Below are 22,466 nucleotides of genomic sequence, written 5' to 3' on the forward strand. Positions count from 1 at the left end.
GTTGTGAGGTTTTCACACATCGCCCCAAAATCTTGGGGACCCCCTTTTTAATCGCCTTTAGGGCCAGTGGAGAAGGTTAGATGTATTTTTCGCCCGGTTTCAACTTGATTTTCCAGAGCTATCAGTTCTATCCTTAGGCCGAATAAGTTCAAAATTGATTTCAACTTGGCAGGATAAGATTGTGAATTTTGTACTTAGACGATTTCTTTTGAAAATTTGGATTTAATTGTAAATTTGAATGATTTTCAAATAAGGAAATTTTTCGTTAGACTTAGGTTCTTGGAAAATCTTTTTTTTTTTGGTGAAATAGAATTTAATTTTGTAAGATGAAGTTAAATTGCAAAATCGATTTTTACTCTAGAGGCAATTTTATTTTTTGTCATAAAATTTTAATTATTTAGCAAAATCGATTTAGAGGAAAATTGCAAAAATTGGCTTTAATAGATTAAATTTGCCTTGAAAGCTTTTGGTATTTAATGAAATTGGTAAATTAATATTAAGAAATGGCTTTTGGTTAGCCAAAATTCAACTTCAAAGATGTATTAATTAGCAAACCCTCATTAAATAGAAATTTTTAGCATCCCCAAGGCACCATTCAATTTCGTTTTGCAATTTGTGGTTAATTAGTAAATTAAAAGTGCAGTTTTCATTTTAGAAAAATTAAAATTTTGGCAAAGTATTTAAAGTGGGCCACTAACTTAGCTTTAATTTTGTTTTTTTTTTCCTCTATAGGACCAAGTCGGCCAGCCTGGGAGGAAGGTGAAAGCTGCTATAAAGGGAGTCCCCTCCCATTTCATTTTCATCAATTCATTTGCTCCTCATGCTTGGGCGAATTTGAAGCAAGGGCAGATTTCCAAACTTGGCCGAAATTGGTGGAAGGCAGTTTTTTGGTGATTTTTGGGCAATTTCTCCATTGCCATTGTTGGGCGATTTGTCTAAGGGCCAGATTTTTTGCGTTTTTGGAGATTTTTGCTCCACTTTGTGGGCTGCGATTTGTGCCCTAGGTGGCAGATTTTACAGATTTTGCTCCTTCTTTGCTTGGGCGAATTTTGTGGAAGGGCAGATTTTTTTTTCATGCTTAGCCGAATTTTGTGGGAGCCGGATTTTGTGGGGGCCGAAATTTGTGGAAGACAAAATTCTGATTTTCTAGAGGGGCTGCAATTTTTATATCAGATTTGGGCAATTTTGTTGGGAGAAGAGATACATATGAAAGTTTGATTTTTGCATAGAAGGCAAGTGTTGGATAAGCTTAGAGGCTTTGTTTTCTAATTTGCAAAGGGATTTGTAATTCTTTGATGTCATATCCCGGGTTCCGAAAAGTTGCTGTAAGATTATTAGTTAAGGTGAAAGTCATCATCTAGAGTTGCAAGGAGTGCTTAAGCTGACATCCATTCTTTCGCTCTTTTCTAAGAATTGCACTACTTGGTTCTTCTTGCCTTTTGGTCCACCACTCTACCATCCCGTAATAGGGCGACGAGCATGGAGGATGATAGTGCAAGTAAGAATCCCAAGCGGGCAAACGCTAAGAAAGACAAAGAGGATATGACGCCCAAAACTTCCTTCTTCTCGAAAATGAAGAAAATAACCGATACTAATATCGCTACAGTGGACATGATACGGATGAGGGACAAACTAAAGGAAGGACAATCCCCCTTGGCAAAGAGGATATACAAGAGCGGAATTGTACATGCAACAGCTTTTCCTCCTACTTTGCCTTGTCCGGAATTGATTATGGAGTGTGCATCCAGATTTGATCTAGACAGTAAATCCATCATTTTTGGCGAAGGGAAGAGAGTGTTGGCCAACATTGGCGAACAAGCAATTGAAGAGACATTTAATATTCCCCAGAGCAAGGGCATGACAGTTGTAATGGTGGATCAGGCGGCCAAATCATTTCAAGGTAACTAAGAGGCCTACTTCTCACATCTAAAGCGGAATTGGATACACGAAGGAAGGAAAGGAGTTAACAAATCAACAAGGCTTACAGTGGCAGATTTCAAGCCGGAATATGATGATCTCATTGTTCTTCTCAGCTGGATCATGGGCCTAGCTCAAGCTATGCAATTCGAAAACTGGATGTACTTCTTCATTGATGAAATTGAAAAGGGAAAAGGAAAATTTGATTGGGCTAGGATCATAAGTGAAAATTTAGAGGTGCAACTTAGAACAGTTCAAAACCAAAGGCAATTCTACATGGGATCCTATCTGTTTTACTTAATTGCTAGATTGTATGAGAGTCCGGGACTTAGGGCCTTAGGAGAGATTGGTAATGGGCCGGGGCAATATTTGGTGCATGAATGCTATCCGCAGCTTCATTTGCACAATAACAAGGATTACAAGATGTTTTGCGATGCATTCGCCATGAAGACAGTAAGGGTATTACAAGGGGCGCCTGCTAAGAGACTTTCATCGGAAGCAGAAGCAAGGATTAAGAAGTTTGGGAGTTGGTTCATCCAATTCCCGCAATTCACATACATTAGAGTGGCAGGAAGTACAGTTCGTCCCAAGAGGCTTCCAAGATACCCGCCCGACAAGGTAGTTTTGATGGAATTGGCTAGGCAGCTTGAGCACTATGATAGAGTAATGAGGAATGAGGGGAAAACAGGCGTTTCCTTCTCAATTATAATTGGCAATGATAGTTGCCCAAATCGGGCCACCTTTGAGGCTGCGAAAAAGGAATTGGAGTGGTATCATCTAGGATGGTACAGAGCAAGGCAAGGATTCGACCCTGTTGGTCTTATCAAGGCATCTCATGGAAGCGAATTTAAGCATGTTCCCACTATAGAGGACTTTTGGGCCAATGCAAAGGATGATTTTCACGTGAGAAAGCTAGCTTTCTCGAGATTGTCGGTGAACATGATGAGAGATATCAGATGGAGAGGCCTTGATATTCCCGATCAATTGGAGGATGATCGTAGTGTGTTGAGAGAAGACTATGAGACAGTAGTTGGAACAGAGTTGAATCCAGTGGATTGGGACGATCATCAGGATCCTTCCTTGGAGGCAGTCACAAGGACAGTAGATTTGCATACCGAGTCGTGGTATAATGCCAAGTTGAGAAAGCTACAAAGACAAAAGGTTCTCCTTACTTATGAGATGATGAAACCGAAGGAAGGTCTAGTAGAATCAATCGGACAGAAGGGTGAAGGAAGTGGCCGGCAATCAGAGACAGTTAGAAATAGCAAGAAGAAGGCTTTGGAGGTAGAGAAAAGCCAGGAACGTTCGGAACCTCCAGCCAAGAGACAACGGGCAGCGCCATCAAGGGAGAGTATAACTAAGGCTAGAAGCCAAGAGGTCAATTCGAGTGATAAAGGGGCCGCAGTGGAGGTGAGCTCTGATTCGGAATCAAGTGGCTACAGTGAAAGTACGGAGTACTCCCCTCTCTCGGAGAACCAGCAAGGAAATATGGCAGAAACTAGTAGAGAAGAAGATGGGCCGATTGATATTGAAGAGATAAGTCAGGCGTCTAAGGCCGTTGGTGATGCTTTGTTGGTCGAACCGAATCCGGATTTGGGGAGATGCACTGCACCACTATGGTTAAGGCGAATGCTTATGCCGAGAGGCGAGGTGGTAATGGCTCACGCAGTTGATGATATCCAAGGACTAATAGAAAAGGATGATAGCGAGAACCAAAAACAGATGGCAAATACGGTGGCAAGGGTAATCAGAAGCGACAGCGATGGTCACCGAAGAGTTCAGATTGCTATACCAACAGTCAATAAGGCAGCGGATGAGATTGCAGCCCAGGAGTACGAAATAGTAGAACATAATTTGGGAAGAAATACAGATGATATGGAATGTGAGGAGGTTCAGGAAGGCATAGCATCAATCAGAGAAAGATTGAGGAAGGCAAACGAAAAGATAGTAAAGTTGGAGGCCGAAAACAAATATTGGAGAGATTGCCAGCCAATCCAACAGCTGCATCAGGCAGCCCTTCCTCAAGACAGCGGGAGCAATTCAGAAGAGGTATCAGCTCAGTTACATGAAGTAAGGGGTTGGATCTATGATACAATCCAAGATGGGCGAAATTTCTTGCCCTCCTTCATCTCAACATTCCAGTCATGGGTGACTGTTAGAAACAAATTCAGATTATTTGAAGAGGAATGGAAGAATTTTCTTCCCATCAAGGATTTGGTTATTCCTAGGCTGCAGGCGTTCATTAGACTACCGGAGGCATATTTGGAAAGAGCCTGGTTGGTTGATGAGAGAGGATTGAGCATAGTTGAATCTTGGTATGTCGCATTGACTACCAGATTCAGAACACTTGAAGAAATTCATGATGAGATTGCACAACATGGCCCAAGCGTCGACACTTCCATTTCGACCATGATGAGCGACGTTGGGGTGGCGCTTGATTTTGAGGGTATTAGAGAGGAGGATGTTAGTGAGACAGGATTTGGATCGAGATTGGATGAGTTCGGAAAGGCTGCCGTCAAAAGGAAACATCTGAACACCCTTTCCTCACTCAATGCTTTTATTGGGTTTGCAAAGGAATATGAGAAGGATCACGAAAGGATACTACAAGCAGCAAACAGCGTGGCAAAGTCAGCAGAACTCCGAGCGAAGCACACACCTTGTCCTCCTATGGAAGAAGTTAACGAAAGGCTAGCTAAGTTCATTGCCTTAGCTAAAAGAACAAAAGAGAAAGGAAGAATTATATTAGAAGATCATCTTATGTAAGCCCAAGTGGCAACTTTCTCTTTCTTCTAGAATGGGACAAGTGTTTGTTTCTGATTGGCCACCATTTTGGTGCCTTCTCATTGGTTGCCACTTTTGCACTTTTTTCATTGGTCCATTGATGAGGTGGCATCTTCTCATTGGCCGATGGGATGGCAACCCTAATTAGGGTTTTCGATCCAATCTGGATCGTCGATCTTGTTTTGATCTCTACCGTCCATTGTATTTTGGACCTCTATATAAGGCCATTGGCTCTCATTTGTAAAGGGAGGGGTTGGAGAAATTGTTGCGAAAATAATACCAAAGTGCTCTCTTTTTCATTGCATGTTGACTAAGAACATTGGGTGTTATTGCATGTTTTCTACTTCCACATAGTTAAATTTTCTTTTCAAGTTGAAGCAATTTCATTTCAAGTTGTTAGAGTAAGAGTAAAATAAAATGGATAGTTGCATGGTAGCTTTGGTAGATGTTTGATAGGGGTCAACACTAGGCCACTAGCATCCTAGCGGCTGGTTGGGAGGCTTTGTGTGGTGATCTAGTTTACTTTCCTTTGAAGCGTTGCATCTATGAAGGTAGGGCCGCTGGTTAGCCTTCATTAGATTCGATCCCCGTCCATCTGCTAACCTTCCATTCTTAGGAGTAGGAGTAGTTGAGTAGCCAAATTTCATGCTTAGAAGAGGTTAGTTAGAGAAGTAAACCAAAACATCGGCATTCTCACCTTCCATCGCCATTCACCCTACATTGCCATCATCGCGCCATCAACATCATCTAGCATTCACACCGAACCACCATCTCCATTTTCTCACCAAGATCCAAATTTTTCTCAAACAAGAAAACGTAAGGCCGCCTACGTGATTACCAGCAAATCACATTGATAAAACTGAGCGAGTATCCAACGGTGTAAGGAACATTGGAGTTATACTCATGACCCATGAGAGATAACTTTTCAAGAGAGGAATTGTGTATTTGATATTCTGTATCAAGCATCCAATTACTAATATGTTATGTAGTGACACAAAACTCGCATCAACAATAATAAGCATGGATGTGCATTTCTGCCCTAACCCTAACGAGTTCAAAATCAAAAAGCATACGTAGATTGGTCATTATTTGGTAACAGAGCATGCTTACAAAGCTTTTCAAAATATTGGAGAATAATATCAAAGTTATTTGAAAATTATTACCAAAAATATATATTCCTCATCCAAAAATGTTACTGTCAGATCACTATGCTCTTAAAAAAATTATAAATGCAAACAAAATGAGTTTTTTCACTTCGAATTGACTGCATTTGTTAAATTAAAAACCCTCAACACTCAAAGAATGAATAGAAAACGCCGGACAAATGGGTATCCACCCTGCAAAGAGAATTCCCTAAAAGAAAAGAAATTTTGAAAAATGTATTAAGGATGAAGATAAATCAATACAAAAGTAATGGTGATATGAACATGAAGCAAAGATTATCTAATTAAAACATGGAAAATGGATGATGAGAGTACCAACGCACCCAAACATATAAGAAAAAACAGAAAATATCTACATCAATAAATAGGCCAGATGACAATTCTTGGAGTCAACATCCTATTGGGTATGGTGAATCCTCTTGCTAGACATATGAAATAGAACAGACACACTATTGGCTTTTCCTCATTTTTGATGCTGGGCTGGTTTCTCAGAAAATTGGGTATAGTAGACAGGATGTATAGGATTTCTCGACAGCTGAGCTTTGAACTTGGGCATCATAATAAGCATGGATGTGCATTTCTGCCCTAATCCTAACGAGTTCAAAATCAAAAAGCATACGTAGATTGGTCATTATTTGGTAACAGAGCATGCTTACAAAGCTTTTCAAAATATTGGAGAATAATATCAAAGTTATTTGAAAATTATTACCAAAAATATATATTCCTCATCCAAAAATGTTACTGTTAGATCACTATGCTCTTAAAAAAATTATAAATGCAAACAAAATGAGTTTTTTCACTTCGAATTGACTGCATTTGTTAAATTAAAAACCCTCAACACTCGAAGAATGAATAGAAAACGCCGGACAAATGGGTATCCACCCTGCAAAGAGAATTCCCTAAAAGAAAAGAAATTTTGAAAAATGTATTAAGGATGAAGATAAATCAATACAAAAGTAATGGTGATATGAACATGAAGCAAAGATTATCTAATTAAAACATGGAGAATGGATGATGAGAGTACCAACGCACCCAAACATATAAGAAAAAACAGAAAATATCTACATCAATAAATAGGCCAGATGACAATTCTTGGAGTCAACATCCTATTGGGTATGGTGAATCCTCTTGCTGGACATACGAAATAGAACAAACACACTATTGGCTTTTCCTCATTTTTGATGCTGGGCTGGTTTCTCAGAAAATCGGGTATAGTAGACAGGACGTAGAGGATTTCTCGACAGCTGAGCTTTGAACTTGGGCATCATAATAAGCATGGATGTGCATTTCTGCCCTAACCCTAACGAGTTCAAAATCAAAAAGCATACGTAGATTGGTCATTATTTGGTAACAGACATGCCATGCCTTGAAATTTTTTTCTATATATCAGAAAACAACATCAAAGTTATTTGAAAAACATCGCAGAAAATATATATTGCTCATTTGGAAATGTCACTTCCGAATAACTATGCTCTATCAGAAATTATAAATAAAAACAAAATAAACCTTCCAAAGTCCATTTCACCATATTTGTTAAATTAAAAACCCTCAACACTCCATGAATGAAAGTAAACTCAAGACAAGTGGCTATCCGCCCAGCAAGAAGAATTCTCTGAACAAAAACAAATATTGAAAAATGTGCTCCCTGGTGAAGATAAAGAAATCCAAAAACAATGGTAATAAAAATATGAAAGTACCAATAAACCCTTGGAAAATGACTTGGGAGAGTACCAACAAACGCAAATAACGGTTCTTCTAATTAAAACATAACCCAAAAACATTAAAAAATTCCTGTAATAAAAGACAAACATCTGCAATGGTATCTGAATGAAACAAGGGGGGGGGGATCCGCAATGATCGTTTAAATTGGTCAAATTGAACACATAATACACTTGTAATATAAACAAGAAAACCTGTAATGGGTATTTGATTAAAAAAAATCGAAATGTATTGAAAACTCTTGCAAAAGAAACATAGAATCTGCAATATGTAATTGAATAAATATACACGTTTAATACACATATCAAAAATAGGACAATATAAAGTATTCAAAATCTACAATGAGTGTGAATACAAATGTATGAATGTAAATAGATTACCAAAATCTTTGCATAGGCATCAGTGGGCTGGCAATCCGAGTCATGCTTTGCAGTAACTGTGGCGCATCAGAAACACAGTTAGTAAGCATGTTGATAATGTAACTAAAAATGAATAGTGCTGAAAAATATCAAGAGTATTAAAAAATCCTCACAGAGTTCGCGATTAATTTCACAGATTGTGACTTCCCCAATGGCTGGTATACTTGGCATTGCTTCTGTTTGTCACTGAGTTCCTAAGGAGACGAGGCCCTTTTTGTCCTCCTTCAATGGCAAGAAAGCGGGTTAAGAAGCCTGAAGTGGTCGATTTTGAAATTTCAATTAAATCGCTATATCAACTACGCTTGGGATTTATTTTTATTTTTCAAGCAGTTTACGTAATAATTAAATAAATAAAGGATTTTATTTGGTTTTGCGCCCGTAAATTATTTTATTTTATTGTATTATTATATTTATTAAAGATATTTATTTCAAGGGAGTAATATGTAGTTAATAGGGACTTTTCTTGGTTGATGAAATTAATGGTTTGAAATGAGCCATCAAAAATCAATTTTGTTTAGTGCAAGACTCTTGACACTAAAAAGAATGAGGTGGGGCTTATATGAGGTTCTCGATAAAATAAAAGGTACTATAGGGATCATGCAAGGTTATTAACAATATAAAAGATGAGGCAAGAATTGTGTTCTTAGCAACTTTAGTAAAAGGTTTACTATGTAATCTCTTTGTGGGATTGTGTCTACTATTACAAGACACAGTCTATTGAAATATCTTTAATTCATAAATAATTATTATGCATACCCAAATACTATTAATCATATTTATGAAAGAACTTTGGATCTTGTTTGTCTTCAATGTTTTGATTTTGAGGGTGAAAACAAAAAGATGGGATATATATAAGAAACAAAAGGATTGAGTTGAAATCTCTAAGAAAAATGGGACACCAATTTGATGGTGATTTATGTGTATAGGGATTGATGTTCAAACTGCACCATCTTTAAAGTTAGCACCCATTAATTTGATAGCTCTAAAGTTTTCTTGTGCATTTTATCAACCTCATAGAACATGGATGCATTTATGCTCAAATTATTACTTTTTCTGCAAATGTTTGTCTATTTATGATTATTTCTTCTCTACCCTCGAGATCTTGGAGGGTATCCCAATGTAGGAAACAAAGATTGAGATCGAGATCAACCTCTACCCAAGGTGTTTTGCCTTGGGATCTCAAGCCCATTTCGAAGCTTTTAATTTATTTCCCACCCAAATGTGCTCACCCCTTTCGATTTTGATGCCCAAAATCAATACAAAAAGGGGCTTTCTCACTTCATCCATTATTTTAAGAAAACTTTTTGGAGAACAATTCAATTAAAGTGATTTTGCATTCAAACCATCATTTGTAGGCAATCTTTCAAGGTGCATTCAAGGAGTTCAAGCCAACCAAGCAAGGATTTATTAGAGGCCCTCATTTCATGTCATCAATCATGCATTTCCTTCTATAGTTTTAACTTATTTCTTCATTGGAGATAATGGAGTTGGTCATTAAGGAAGGAGATTTGCATTCATCAACATTGCACAAGTATTCAAGCATTCATCTCTTCGAACATTGGAACATACTTATATCTGTGGATCTATGATTTGGCACTTGTAGATCCATTGAGATGTCATACATACGTTTACATGCAAGAATTCATACATCTTTATGGATAGTGGATTCAGAGCCATCCATAGAGGTTTGAAAAATAAGGTAAATATTTACATTTGTCTTACTTTTGCATGTTTTCTCATTTGAAGATTAATTCCTAAATGGGGGCTTGACTAAGGAAACCCCCCTCCCCCTCCATTAATTTCCATTTTTCTTGTGGGTAGGAGCATATTTGTAGATTTATGGATTGACAAATTAAGGATTGTAGATCTAGGGCTATGTTTATGTCAGAGCTTCAAATTTGTAGAATTTTGTGAAGACTTTGTACAAGTTGACCTTGACCTCACCAAGTCAACCTTTACCTCCAAGTTGACCTTGTCTTGAGGCTTCAATATTTTTAGGGTCTATAGATTTCAACTTCATGATTCCAGATCTTGCTTGGTTCCAAATTCTTCTACACTTTGACAACCCAATTTCATATTTGAATTGGAACCGTCAACTATCCCTCAAGGTGAGTTTGATTCCTTTTTTTTTTTCATCTCATAGCACTTACTTTGACATATTGGATTAGATCTCTTTATGTGTTTGGTTATCATATGTGCTTTTACAAAACTTGCATTTTAATTAGTCAAACAACTTGCATTAGATCACTTTGCTAAACACAAATAACTAATCTATGTTACAATAAGAGGAAAGAACAACCACTAGAAGATATTTTTTGTGTACACATTCAAAAGGACTTCAATTTGGTATTGGCACCCCTGCATCCATTTTGGGTTGTGCTAACCTAATTTGAGTTCTCTTGAAGGTTATGTTTGAAGGTCCCTCTTTCTCTTTCTCTAGTGCTCGTAAAAGGTTGAATAACACCCTCAATCTTATACAACCTAGTCTTTATGATACACAATAGTATATCTAGGTGATCCTATAGTAGTGGGTTTAAGCTGATCATTTAAGCCGTACAAACAAAAATTATGTGATCGTTTAAGTCATATAAACACAACCTTCAATCAAAGGGTTCCCTTCAATCGAAGCTCCCTGCATCATAGGCTAGGATTGAACATATGTTATCATGTAGGTTTGATTGAAGCCTATGATGTGGGGAGCTTTGATCAAAGGGAGTGTTCGATAGAAACCCCTTTTAACTGTCATTTTTGAGGAAGGTATAAAAGCCCCGAGGTGACAATTCTTTCGTCACTTTTAACTATAGTTTATGGGCTCCATAGTGCTTCTAGTGAGCCCCCATTAGCTAAGGAGGCTATTTTCGACTTTGATTGTGCTACATCACCTTATATGTTAGCACTACTATACCAAGTATGTACTAAATTTATCTTTTCTTTGTTATTTTTTATTCTATGGTGCGTGTTTTTTTTTTTTACTAGTCTCTTATGAGGTTTTAAATAAATTTATGGAAGTATATATGGTTTTTTTTTGTAGTGTCTAGTTGTATTATTAGACACATAAAATAACATAATTTTAGAAAATTATTACAAAATCTTTTTTAAAATTAAGAAAATCACTAAACCCTAGTTCAATGATAACACATGTATGTTGTGTATTTTTAGATTTTTGTGTTTCTTATCAAGTTTTGAATTTATTTACATATGTTTGATTTTTTAAGTTTTTAATTGTTGGATTTTTTTGGTCGGTAATAAGAGTTATTTTTATTCATCTTAAAAGAGAGCATTACATATAAAGATCATCAAAATTGGGCATTACATCCCATGACTTGAACAAACTATCTAAACCTACAACTTATATCAAATTCCCTTTACATATCATAAACAACCTCCATATACCACCCTTCATTTTTATACATAGGGATTATAAGCCCATACATGAATAGTCATTCACATGACGTCATCAAAGAAAAAGGAGACCCACCACAATTTGAGTTCTCTAGCCTTCACTTTCCTGCTTACTATTCATTGATTCTATTTTTGCCAAAAACCATCACCTTTGTTGTCATTTTGTCATATCAGATTTTCAAAGTCACCCAGCCAACTTGTTCCACAAGAAACCCAAGCATATTCCATAATTTTCATTCATCCTACATCGTCTTGTCTTTCTCCTAACTGCATTCATTGGATTTACCTTCATTCCTCCATCAAACTCTATCCCTGACAACCTTTAGTCAAAAATTCATCTATGTTCATTAGGCTAGTTTCCAAAAAGACTCTATTCTTCTGGCATTCATTAACCCAAGAATTTCAACAATGCCAAAATTTTACAGCACCAAGTCGACCCCTTTAATCCCTTCCAAGAAATCCCACCTTCACCGCCATCTAATGTCGATGAAGTCTAGTAGACTGTCACCTATGAGGATGTGCTACATTTAAACCACACACTCATTGCCCTTGCCTCTCTTGGAAGCTTCCAATCTCTTCCACCAATTTACTTCACTCTACCAGAATCGTTTCCTTGTAGGTTTTTCTATCCACACCTATAATCAAATCCAAACATTCACAAAACATTCACTATAATCAAATCTGAACACTAGCCACACCCATTCTAGTATCCCATATAAACCCACTATCAAATCCTTTGAGAATAAGGCTTCCATTACCTACTTCACATTAGCTTCCAGAGTTCCCAATTCTAAACCCCGAGTCGTGACCATAGCTACAATATCTATAGTGATCTTCCAATGGTGAGTCGCATCTGGAAACAATCCCCATCATTCCTTTCACTGCATCTATAATCTCCTTTGAAGGGCAATGAAGCAATTGTTTCAGGTGATGATCTTTGACTGGGCGATAAAAAGTTTTTTGATGCTTCTTTTTCTTGAACGTGAAGGTAGCCTCCATTACAACAACTTCACTTTCTTTCCAATGTTAATTATCAAATTTTATTTGCATTATTTAAACCTTTTCAATTTATTTAATCCTTTAAAGGAAAGTATTATACTTCCATCACATGCCACCCCACACTATCTTTCATTTATGAGGTGACAGTTTGTCCTTTCATAAAGCATGTCACCTGTCTATCAAGACAACTACTCACACACCTCAAATCTACTCATTTACTCCTAGGGTGATTGAAAAATTATTGTCACCACCGCCAAACATGACATGTTTTGATGCACTCAATCTTTCATTAAATTTCCACCTTTCAAACTCGTCTTTCTATTAAAGGCAACCTAACTCTTCAACCAAATAGTGGTCATAACTGAGTTATCAAAATCAACCTCCCAATGGCTACATAATTCAAAAAAAAAATCCCTTTCTCCTTTGAGATTTACTACTTGTTGGCCAAATTTGCCTTCCTGCCAAAATTACCATATTGAATTCAAATGTTAAATAGTCATGTACAACCTTTATTATTAAACAATGCCATGGAAATACAAATAAATTAAATAAAAACCTTATAATATTTTTGTATTTTCCTAAGTTATTTTTGGCGTCTGCATGTTTCCATTCATTATCAGATCTCCCAGGATCAATGGCGGGCACTTTCCCACTTTATCAAGATGTAAGGTTGTTTACAAATGCGAGAAGCAACCTTTTGCCACGCGTCTAGGGTGGGGCCTTGCTTCTTATTTGTGGGTCATCTTTTGACTACTCTGATATGCCAATGTGAGTTGGAATATGACTAGAATTCTATTAGTAGTCGCTTTCCTACATTTTATATTTTGTCAAATTCTCTAACAATGTGGGAAAGTGAAGTTTCGACATGTGGACATGTGGGTCCATTCTTCTATTTGGACTATTAGGGTTGGATTGCTAGGTGGAAAATATGTGTCAGCTACTTTGTCCTCATTGGTCAAGGGTTTATGTGTCTGCAGAGGTGGATGTTGAGTATTCAGTGGGCCTAAAAGTTTTAAGAGCAAGCACAGTAATAACTAGAGTCTTTCATGATTGTTAATTGTTTGGTGATCGATGATCATCGCTTGCCCACATTATGGACTTGCTTGGAAATTAGGAAATGTAGGCAAGCAACAAATGACCATGTGTCTCAACAGACCCAATTAAGGAAATAACACTGCAGTCACATCGCAGTTAGGTCATGGTTCCATAAGCCGTCACAGTCAAGGTTAGAAGGTGACACGGTTAGTTGGCCAATGGGGCAATCAAACTTATGAAGACCTTGCGAGGTGGTAAAAAGAAATAATTCTATTGATCCACATGGCTCATCTTGGTTGTAGAACTTTATTTGACTACTAACCTTGCTAATTTGTAAGCTAGAAACGAAGGACAATTGGGTTTCTTGCACAATCTGATCTTTTTGATCGATCCCAACCACTCCAAGTTAATGTTGGGTTTTAAACAATGTGATGGACACTCTTCCTACCATTTGATCATCTATTTTGAGGAGTTTTAGCATTGATTGGCGTCGTTTCCATCACTTCAAGGTTTTCTCTAGTCAGGGTTTCTATAATTTTCATGCCTCTACAAGTGTACCAAATAAAATCTATTATTTAGATCATCTTGATTATTCTTTGAGCATTTAATGGTAGTGTGTATGGAGTAACTTTAGTTAGAAATATCTCTGTTATGTCTAAGCTATAAAGGAAAGTTTTGTAATCTTTGTAACGGTTAATCTTTTCTTTGATTCTCTAGTATTACTTCTACACATACTAATATATTTTTTCATGCCTCTAAGCCATTGTAATCCTTTGTTGAGTCTCTTTTTAGCCTCTAACACACTTTGCAAGTTTTCTTTGCCTCTGGTTAATGTTCTTGTCTATATTTTGCAATTTACATGATTGTATCTACTTTTGACATTTGAATGATATTAAGTGAAGGTTCTTCCTATAGCATTCTTTTGTTATATGATCTACATGTGGTTGTTGAATTAAGCAAAGTCTAAATATGTATTCTTTGAGGTTATAATTGGTTGACTATGCATTTATGGGTAGAGATAAGGTCAAACACTCTATTTTGGTGCATCACCCCTTAGGTTAGAGTAGGTAGATCTGCTTTCATGCATTCCTTCTCCCTTTTCCTCTCCAAGTGTAGTTAGGTGCACCCCAATAGTAAAGGAAGATAGCCTTCTCCAGAGACTCAACCTCACAGTTCAAGTCTCATGGCTTGGAGGTTGTTTCCATATTTCATAAGGTTGTCCTTACTTAAAAACTTTGCACAAGGGTGCAAACTTTTGTGACAACAATTTTTGGCACGCCCGATGGGACGATATTTAGAAGATTTCAAAGCCTAATGGTGTCAAGAGAGAAGAATTTAAAGTTGATGCTGAGAAGATAGTGTTTCTCTCAGTATTTTAGGCCTTTAAGAGCCTTCTTTTCCATAAAGAACTTGGTAACTCTACACCCTTCATCTCTGGTTCCAGACCAAAGTTGTTGTGATTCATGCCAAAAGCTGAAACAAGGGCATCTTCTAGAGGTAAATTTTAGCATCAAGAGCTTTCATTTTCAAATCCTAGAAAAAGAAAGTCTAGATTGTCTCTATCACCAGTTAGGAGTAGAGAGGAAATACATACCCCTGCAAGATTAATCTCCACTCCTCATGTTGTGAGATCTCAACCTAGAAAGCCATCAGCTCATATTAGTAGATTACTTGCTTATATGAATAGAGCTCATGTTTTTGCCACCTTTAATGGTGGAAGTCCTCTTTTATTGGCCCAAAGACATGACATACCAGTAGCTGCACTTAAAAGTATACCTAATTTTATTGGTGAAACTTCTATCTCTCCCTTAGAACACATTCAAGAGGTTGCAAATGTCTGCAATATCTGTAGTATTATAGAAGATGATGTGATCATTAGATTCCTAGCTTCATCTTTAAAAGGGAAAGCCCTACAATGGTATAAGGGTCTATCACATTGTCTATAATGGATTGGGATGGGTTAGGAGTAGGACTATGTAAACACTTTGAGGATAAAAGTGACTACTTGTCACTTTTGGAACAACTAACTACCATAAAAAGAGCCCCCCATGAATGTATGACCAATTTCAACTATAGATTTCAAGAGACATGGGATAAAATACCTACTTCAGTGAAACCTGCCCCTAGTAATGCCTTCCTAAATTACCTTAGAGATTTTAACAATGATATTGTCGTTGCAGTCCAAACCATGGGAGGAGACACCTTACTTGATGCTTATGAAATAGCAATAAGGGAAAAAAACATATTGATACAAGGAGGAAAGTTAGCTCTATGGCCTCCTATGCCTTTCTTCCCTGATATCCCAAATCACCAACCAACAATAGCCCCTATTCCCACAACTTCCATATCACAACCCCTTGCTTTAGCCCCTCAAACTTTCGCATCTTCGAATGGAATGGATGAAATCAAGGAGATGATGTAGTCTATGATGTTGAACATAGATAAGAGATTGCAAATCCAAGAGAAGAAGTTGGAAGATAGCTTCTCTATGATGTAGAAAGTGAGCAACAAAGTGGTGACTTTGGAGAGACAACAAGATCAAGGTAATAAGGCTCCTCAACTGTAATATTAAACTTTGAATAATGGCAGGCCTCCAAATCATAATTATGGAAATAATTCTTTTGATTAGAGTAGGCATAATAGTCATGCTTCTACCTCAAATGCAAATCAAAGTAGGGCTATAGTCCCTCAAAACAATATGGCTCAAGATCAAGACTTTTGTCCCTCCTGCAACTACTCCTAGGTCTATTGCATGTGTCAAAAGGCTGAATCCTATCTATCTTTGACCACCCAAGAGTCTATAGTAGGACAATCATATAATGAGAACCAACCCAAAGATGTCTCACATATGCAAAGATAGGGTGATTGCTCTTTCATGAATCATCAGGTGGAGGAATATTGTAATGTAAACCGAGACTTCATTTCTGACATCACTAGGAGAAAAAGAAGAGCTATTGAAGATGCTACCCCTCCTCCTCCTAATCAAGCTTCAACATCAAATGTAGTACCTCATGCACAAACGGTGAATGATCAAGCCAATGCCCCTCAACAACAAAGATAGAATAATAATGAAGGAGATATGAATGGCCTCCAAGTTATTCCAACTCAACCCCCTACACATGCAGTTCCCAAGGCTTCTACTAAAGCACCTTATGCCTCATTCAGTGTGGTAGAGTAGATGAAGAAGACAAATCTAAATATTTCCACGTGAGATGTTGTTGCTACTATACCCATGCAAAAGAGGTCGTTGCAACAAGAATTAGAAATTATTGAACCGAAGGATTAGCCACCTAGCATGGAAAGTTCCAAAAGCCTAGTACAACCATCAAGGGAGGTAGAAAAAACTAAAAAGGTTAGACCTTCTCCATTTTATGTTTCTCTAATTATAGGGGATAAACTAGTCCACAATTGCATGATTGATTCAAGGGCTAGTAGTTCAGTGATGCCTAAGTGTGTTGCTGATGCTTTAGGAATGAAATATGAGCCCATTGTTAGGGATGTATTATAGTTGGATGGTAGTACTATCAAGACTATAGGGATCCTTAGAAATATTGAAATGGCCCTACATGCATACCCTGGTTGTATTGCAACTCAAGATATATCAATTGTTGAGGTCAAGCCACACTTTGCCATTTGTCTTTCAATAGACTTCATTGCCCAAATAGGTGGTTACGTATCTTCTGATTGGTCATATATGTTTTTTAGAACAAGATATGGGACCAAGGCTTCAACCAGAGTAGAGCCTCTATCCCTCCATCATATTGAGCCCTACACCCCTAATCTCATCAATATAAATTGCACTATCCTAGAAATGGATGAGGATGACATAGTAAATGAGCCTACCATTTCTCTAGTAGATATAGCCAATTTTCTCTTAGATGAATGGGCTAATGCATATCAATTTGATCCCATATCAAAAACCCTTGAGATAGGTCTTGGTACATATTGTATGTCAGAGAAGGATGCTCTTTTCTCTAACCTTGTAAAGACCAAAGAAGATATGAGTTGGATATGAAGTATGTATTTTGATAGATCAAGAATGGATCAGGGGTGGGGGTGATGTTGATTTTTCCTGCACAACTAAGGTACTACTTCTACTTTAGGCTCCAATTCAGTTGTATCGATAATGTGGTCAAGTATGAGTCCTTGATTCAAGGTCTTCTACTTGCTCAAAAAAGAGGAATTCAAACATTGAGTGTATATGGAGATAGTGAGTTAGTGGTCAATCAGGTAAGAAACTAAAATATCACTAAGAATGGCTTGCTCAAGTCTTATAAGCATAGTGTATGGGATTTTCTTGAAGGTTTCAATGCATTTAATATTCAGAGCATCCTTGAGAAGGAGAATATATATGTTGATAGACTTGTAGTCATTGGTGCATCTTACGATGTGCCAGGGAATCTTGAGGAAGAGAAGAAGCAACAAATCAGAGTGGTAGTTAGACTCGCAATTCTTGACAACAACACCAATTGGCAAGTCTTTGAATTTGATGCACAAATTGTAATTTTCTTGCAGAATGAGGCTGAATTCTCAAAGAGAAACCAATCTACGTTGCATGACCAATATGGAGATCAAATCATCAATCTTAGTTCCAACAAGTTGCTTAAGAGTCTCATTACCTTAGAGAGTGCCTTCAACCCTAATGACCAAGCAAGAGATAGAGGCATGAACCTAGTTGCTGACAAAGATGATTATATACTAGTTGTGGTTGCTAATGGGAGAACCTTAAACATGGGGAAGGTATGTTCTAAAATTGAGCAAGAAAATTTCATTCATCTATGTCAAGAATTTAATGATATATTTGCTTGGACATATGATGATTTAAAGGGTTTTAACCCAAGTTTGTTTTAGCATACCATAGACTTAATTGATAATGTTAAACTAGTAAGACAAAAACATAGGCTAGTGAATCCTAAAATTGAACCATTAAAGAGAAAAGAGCTATCCTAGCTGATTGAGGCTAATATAGTTTTCCCTATCAAGTACTCATCATGGGTAGCAAACCTCGTCTCTGTTAGGAAGAAGAATGGATAAATTAGATTATGTATGGATTTTAGGGATCTTAACCAAGCTTCCCTTAAAGATCATCATCCCCTCCCTTCCATGGAATGAATATTCTCCAAGGTTAGTGGTTTAGAGAGGTTCTCATTTCTTGATGGATTCTCTGGTTACAATCAAGTACTGGTCAAAGAGTCTGATAGATACAAGATTACATTCACCATCAATTGGGGCACCTATGCTTATAATAAAATTCTTTTTGTGCTAACAAATGTAGGTGCCACATTTCAAACGGAAATGGAGATGGCCTTCAAAAACATGATTGAAAGGCTTGTATTGGTTTACCTTGATATCATAGTGTATTCAAAGGATATAACATAACATTTTGGTTATCTCAGACAAGTGTTTATAAGGTGTAGAGAGTTTGGGGTATCCCTTAGCCCAAGAAAGTGTGTCTTTGCCACCAATCAAGGAAAATTATTAGGACACATTGTATCAAAGGATGGTTTAACCATTGATCTAGAAAGAACAAATGCAATACTTGCTCTCTCCCTTCTTAGTCATAAGAAAGGTCTGCAAAGTTTTCTTGGTAGATTAAATTTTGTAAGGAGATTTATCCCTAATTTAGCTACCATGGTGAAACCTCTTACAACCATGCTTAAAATGAATACAATGTTTACATGCACCAAGGAAGGGAAGGTAAGTTTTGAAGAGATCAAAGTAGCCATAGCCTCAACCCCTACTCTCATCAATCTAAATTTTGAGAAGGATTTCATCGTTTATAACTTAGGTGGTGAGTCAAGTATTTCTGTTGTTTTGACTCAAGCAAATGATAAGGATGAGGAGTAACCTATTACCTTCTTTAGTGAAGGGCTTAAGGAATATGAAGACAAATACAGTTATGTAGAAAAGCAAGCCCTTGAAATCATAAGAGCTTATAAGAAATTCAGACACCTTCTATCTCATAACAAGATCCATTTGTTGGTACCCCATGCTAGTGTGAAGGACTTTCTTTTAAGCAAAGATATTAGTGAGAAGAGAGCTGGATGGATCACTAAGGTAATGGAGTATGATGTTGACATCCATATTACCAAGTTGGTAAGAGGGAAGGGATTGTGCAAACATATGATCTCATCTTAGGGGTCAAATGAGGAAGTTGTCTTGATATAGACAGAACAACAAGAAATAAGAAATGATAATCCAAGGAATTGGATGGATGACATGATGACCTTCTTGTCAGGCAATGGATATCCTCAAGGGTTGGATAAGACTAAAAGGAGACAATATAGGTTGTAGTCAATTCCTTATGCCATAGTCAATGGTATCTTTTTAAGGAGAGATTTCAATGGAGCCCTATTGAGATACATTGATATAGACCAAGCTGAAAGAATGATCAAAGAGCTTCATGATGGTCTTGATGGTGGCCACTTTTTAGTGAGGACAACTATAAAGAAGATTATGAGAGTTGGTTACTATTGGTCATCCTTGTTCCATGATTGTCATAAGTATGTGAGGAAGTGTGAAAAATATGCCTTCTTCTCTGGTAAGCAAAAACTTACAACTCTTCCTCTTCATCCCATTCAGGTGGACTAGTCGTTTGCTCAGTGGGGATTAGACTTCATAGGCCCCATCAATCCTCCTTCCAGCTCTGGTCACAAATGGATCCTAGTTGCTACAGATTACTTTACTAGAAGGATAAAGGCAATAAAATTTTAAAAGGATGCCACAAAACCTTTAATTGTTGAATTTCGTGATGGAATTGTGACCAAGTTTGGTGTCCCTTCAACCATTATCTCAGATAATGCAAAATCTTTTGTAGGAGCTCAAATTTGTGCATGGGCAGTTGACCATAATATTTACTTGAGCACATCCTCAAACTATTATCCTCAGGTTGGTTGAATCATCTAACAAAAACCTAATCAGGATTATGAAAAGGACTATAGAGGATAATTGGAGGTGTTGGCATCAAAAGTTGAAGACAACATTGTGGGCTGATAGAATAACACCTAAGAGGGCAATAAGAAATTCACCCTTTGTGTTGGTATATGGTAGGGAAGTAAGGCTTCCAATTTCATTAGAATTCCCATATTTGGAACTGGCTCATCAACTGGAGCTAATGGAAAGTGATGCCATAACAACAAGAATGGCAGAGTTGATGGAGCTAGAAGAGAAAAGAAACCAGGTCATGCAGACCTTGGAGGCACATCAACAACAAATGAAAAAGAGCTTTGATAGGAAGGCCAGGGTCAGAACCTTCAGAGAAGGTGATTTGGTGTTAAAATGGGATGCAGATAGGGAAAAACCATGGAGGCACTCAAAATTTGATATACTATGGACTGGTCCTTGTGTGGTTATCAGTTGCAAACAGGCCAATGCTTTTCAATTAAGCAAGCCTAATGGTGAAATTCTACCTATTTTAGTTAATAGAATATATCTTAAATCTTGCTTCTAATAAAAGATGAGTATTTCATGTATATAATTAGGTTAGTTTCCTTCCTGTGGTTTCCTATTTTTTAAGAAGTGCATAAGTACATGCATTTTGTAGAGGTTGCAGAGGGTTTTGATTCCTGGTTTCAGTTACAAAGTTCTTGTTTTGCAGTCAGAGGCAAGATTTTTTAGTGTTTTGCTATCATAGAGGTAGGTTTAGGGTTTCATAACACACAAGACTCACATTTTTACGGCTCTATAGCTCTATGGATGCTAAAGGCCACTAGTCTTATGCATAGCTGGGTTGCATCCCCCTTAAGTAGCCATAATTGTTGGCCAAATTTGCCTTCCCACCAAAACTGCCATATTTGAATTCAAATGTTAAACAATCACATCCAACCTTTAATATTAAAAAATGCCATGGAAATGCAAAATAAATTAAATAAAAATGTTATAATATTTCAATTTTTTCCTAAGTTATTTTCAGCCCCCACATGTTTTCATTCATCGTCAGATCTCCTAGGTCAACGACGGGCACTTTCCCACTTTATCGAGATGCAAGGTTTTTTATGAATGTAGGGAAGCGACCTTTTGCCATGCGTCCAGGGTGGGGCCTTGCATCTTGTTTGTGGGTTATCTTTTGACTATGCTAACATGCCAATGTGAGTTGAAATACGGCTAGAATTCTATTGGTAGTCACTTTCCCACATTTTGTATTTTGTCAGATTCTTTAACAACGAGGGAAAGCGAAGTTTTGACATGTGGACATGTGTGTCTATTCTTCTGTGTGGCCTGCCAGGGTTGGAAGGGAATGTTAGGTAGTTGCCAAGTGGAAAATATGTATTAGCTACTTCTTCCTAATTGGTTAAGGATTTATGTGTTTATAGAGGTGGATGTCGAGTATTTAGTAGGCCTAAAAGTTTTAAGAAAAAGCACAGTAATAAATGGAGTCTTTTCTGATCATTGATAGTTTGGTGATCGACGATCATCACTTGCCCACATTATGGACTTCCTCAAAAATTAGGTAATGCAGGCAAGTGACAAATGGCCACTGTCCCAGCGGGCCCAGTTAAGGAAATAACATTGTAGTCACATCGCAGTTAGGTCACAATTCCATAAGCCGTCGGCGCGGTTAGTTGGCCAATGGGGTTAGTCAAACTTATGAAGACCTTACGAGGTGGTGAAAGGAAATAATGATATTGATCCACATGGCTCATCTTGGTTGTAGAACTTTGTTTGACTATTGACCTTGCTGATTTGTAAGCCATAAATGAAGAAAAATTGGGTTTCTTGCATGATCTAATCTTTCTAATCGATCTCAACCACTCCAAGTTAATGTTGGGTTATAAATGATGCAATGGACACTCTTCCCACCATCTAATCATCCATTTTGAGGAGTTTTAGCATTGAGTGGCATTGTTTCAATCACTATAGGGTTTGCTTCTATCAAGGTTTCCATGATTTTCATGCCTCTATAAGTGTACCAAATAAAATCTATTGTTTAGATCATCTTGATTATTCTCTGAGCATTTAATGATAGTGGTTATGGAGTAACTTTAGTTAGAAATATCTCAATTATGCTTGAGCTATAAAGGCAAATTTTGTA

The 22,466-nt window shown here is 37.3% G+C and overlaps 1 protein-coding gene across 2 annotated transcripts in view; it reads right to left on the reverse strand.

Moving 5' to 3' along the window:
* The window catches only part of LOC149536852 (Transducin/WD40 repeat-like superfamily protein), a 65,339-nt gene extending 57,053 nt beyond the window's left edge, over positions 1 to 8,286 (reverse strand). Inside the window, exons 1-2 of one of the 2 annotated variants that reach the window (XM_089805255.1) lie at positions 8,113 to 8,286; positions 7,961 to 8,016 (exon numbers count right to left, since the gene is read on the reverse strand). In XM_089805255.1, the coding sequence (XP_089661381.1) occupies positions 7,961 to 8,016; positions 8,113 to 8,170 (114 nt within the window). In that variant the 5' untranslated portion in view covers positions 8,171 to 8,286. The remainder of the gene's footprint in view (positions 1 to 7,960; positions 8,017 to 8,112) is intronic. The other variant, XM_089805254.1, reaches the window with a different exon arrangement.
* Between the last annotated feature and the right edge of the window lie 14,180 nt (positions 8,287 to 22,466).

The sequence above is a fragment of the Cupressus sempervirens genome, chromosome 10, assembly GCF_028749045.1.
Source record: "Cupressus sempervirens isolate cs-2001-9-10 chromosome 10, ASM2874904v1, whole genome shotgun sequence".
Classification (NCBI taxonomy): domain Eukaryota; kingdom Viridiplantae; phylum Streptophyta; class Pinopsida; order Cupressales; family Cupressaceae; genus Cupressus; species Cupressus sempervirens.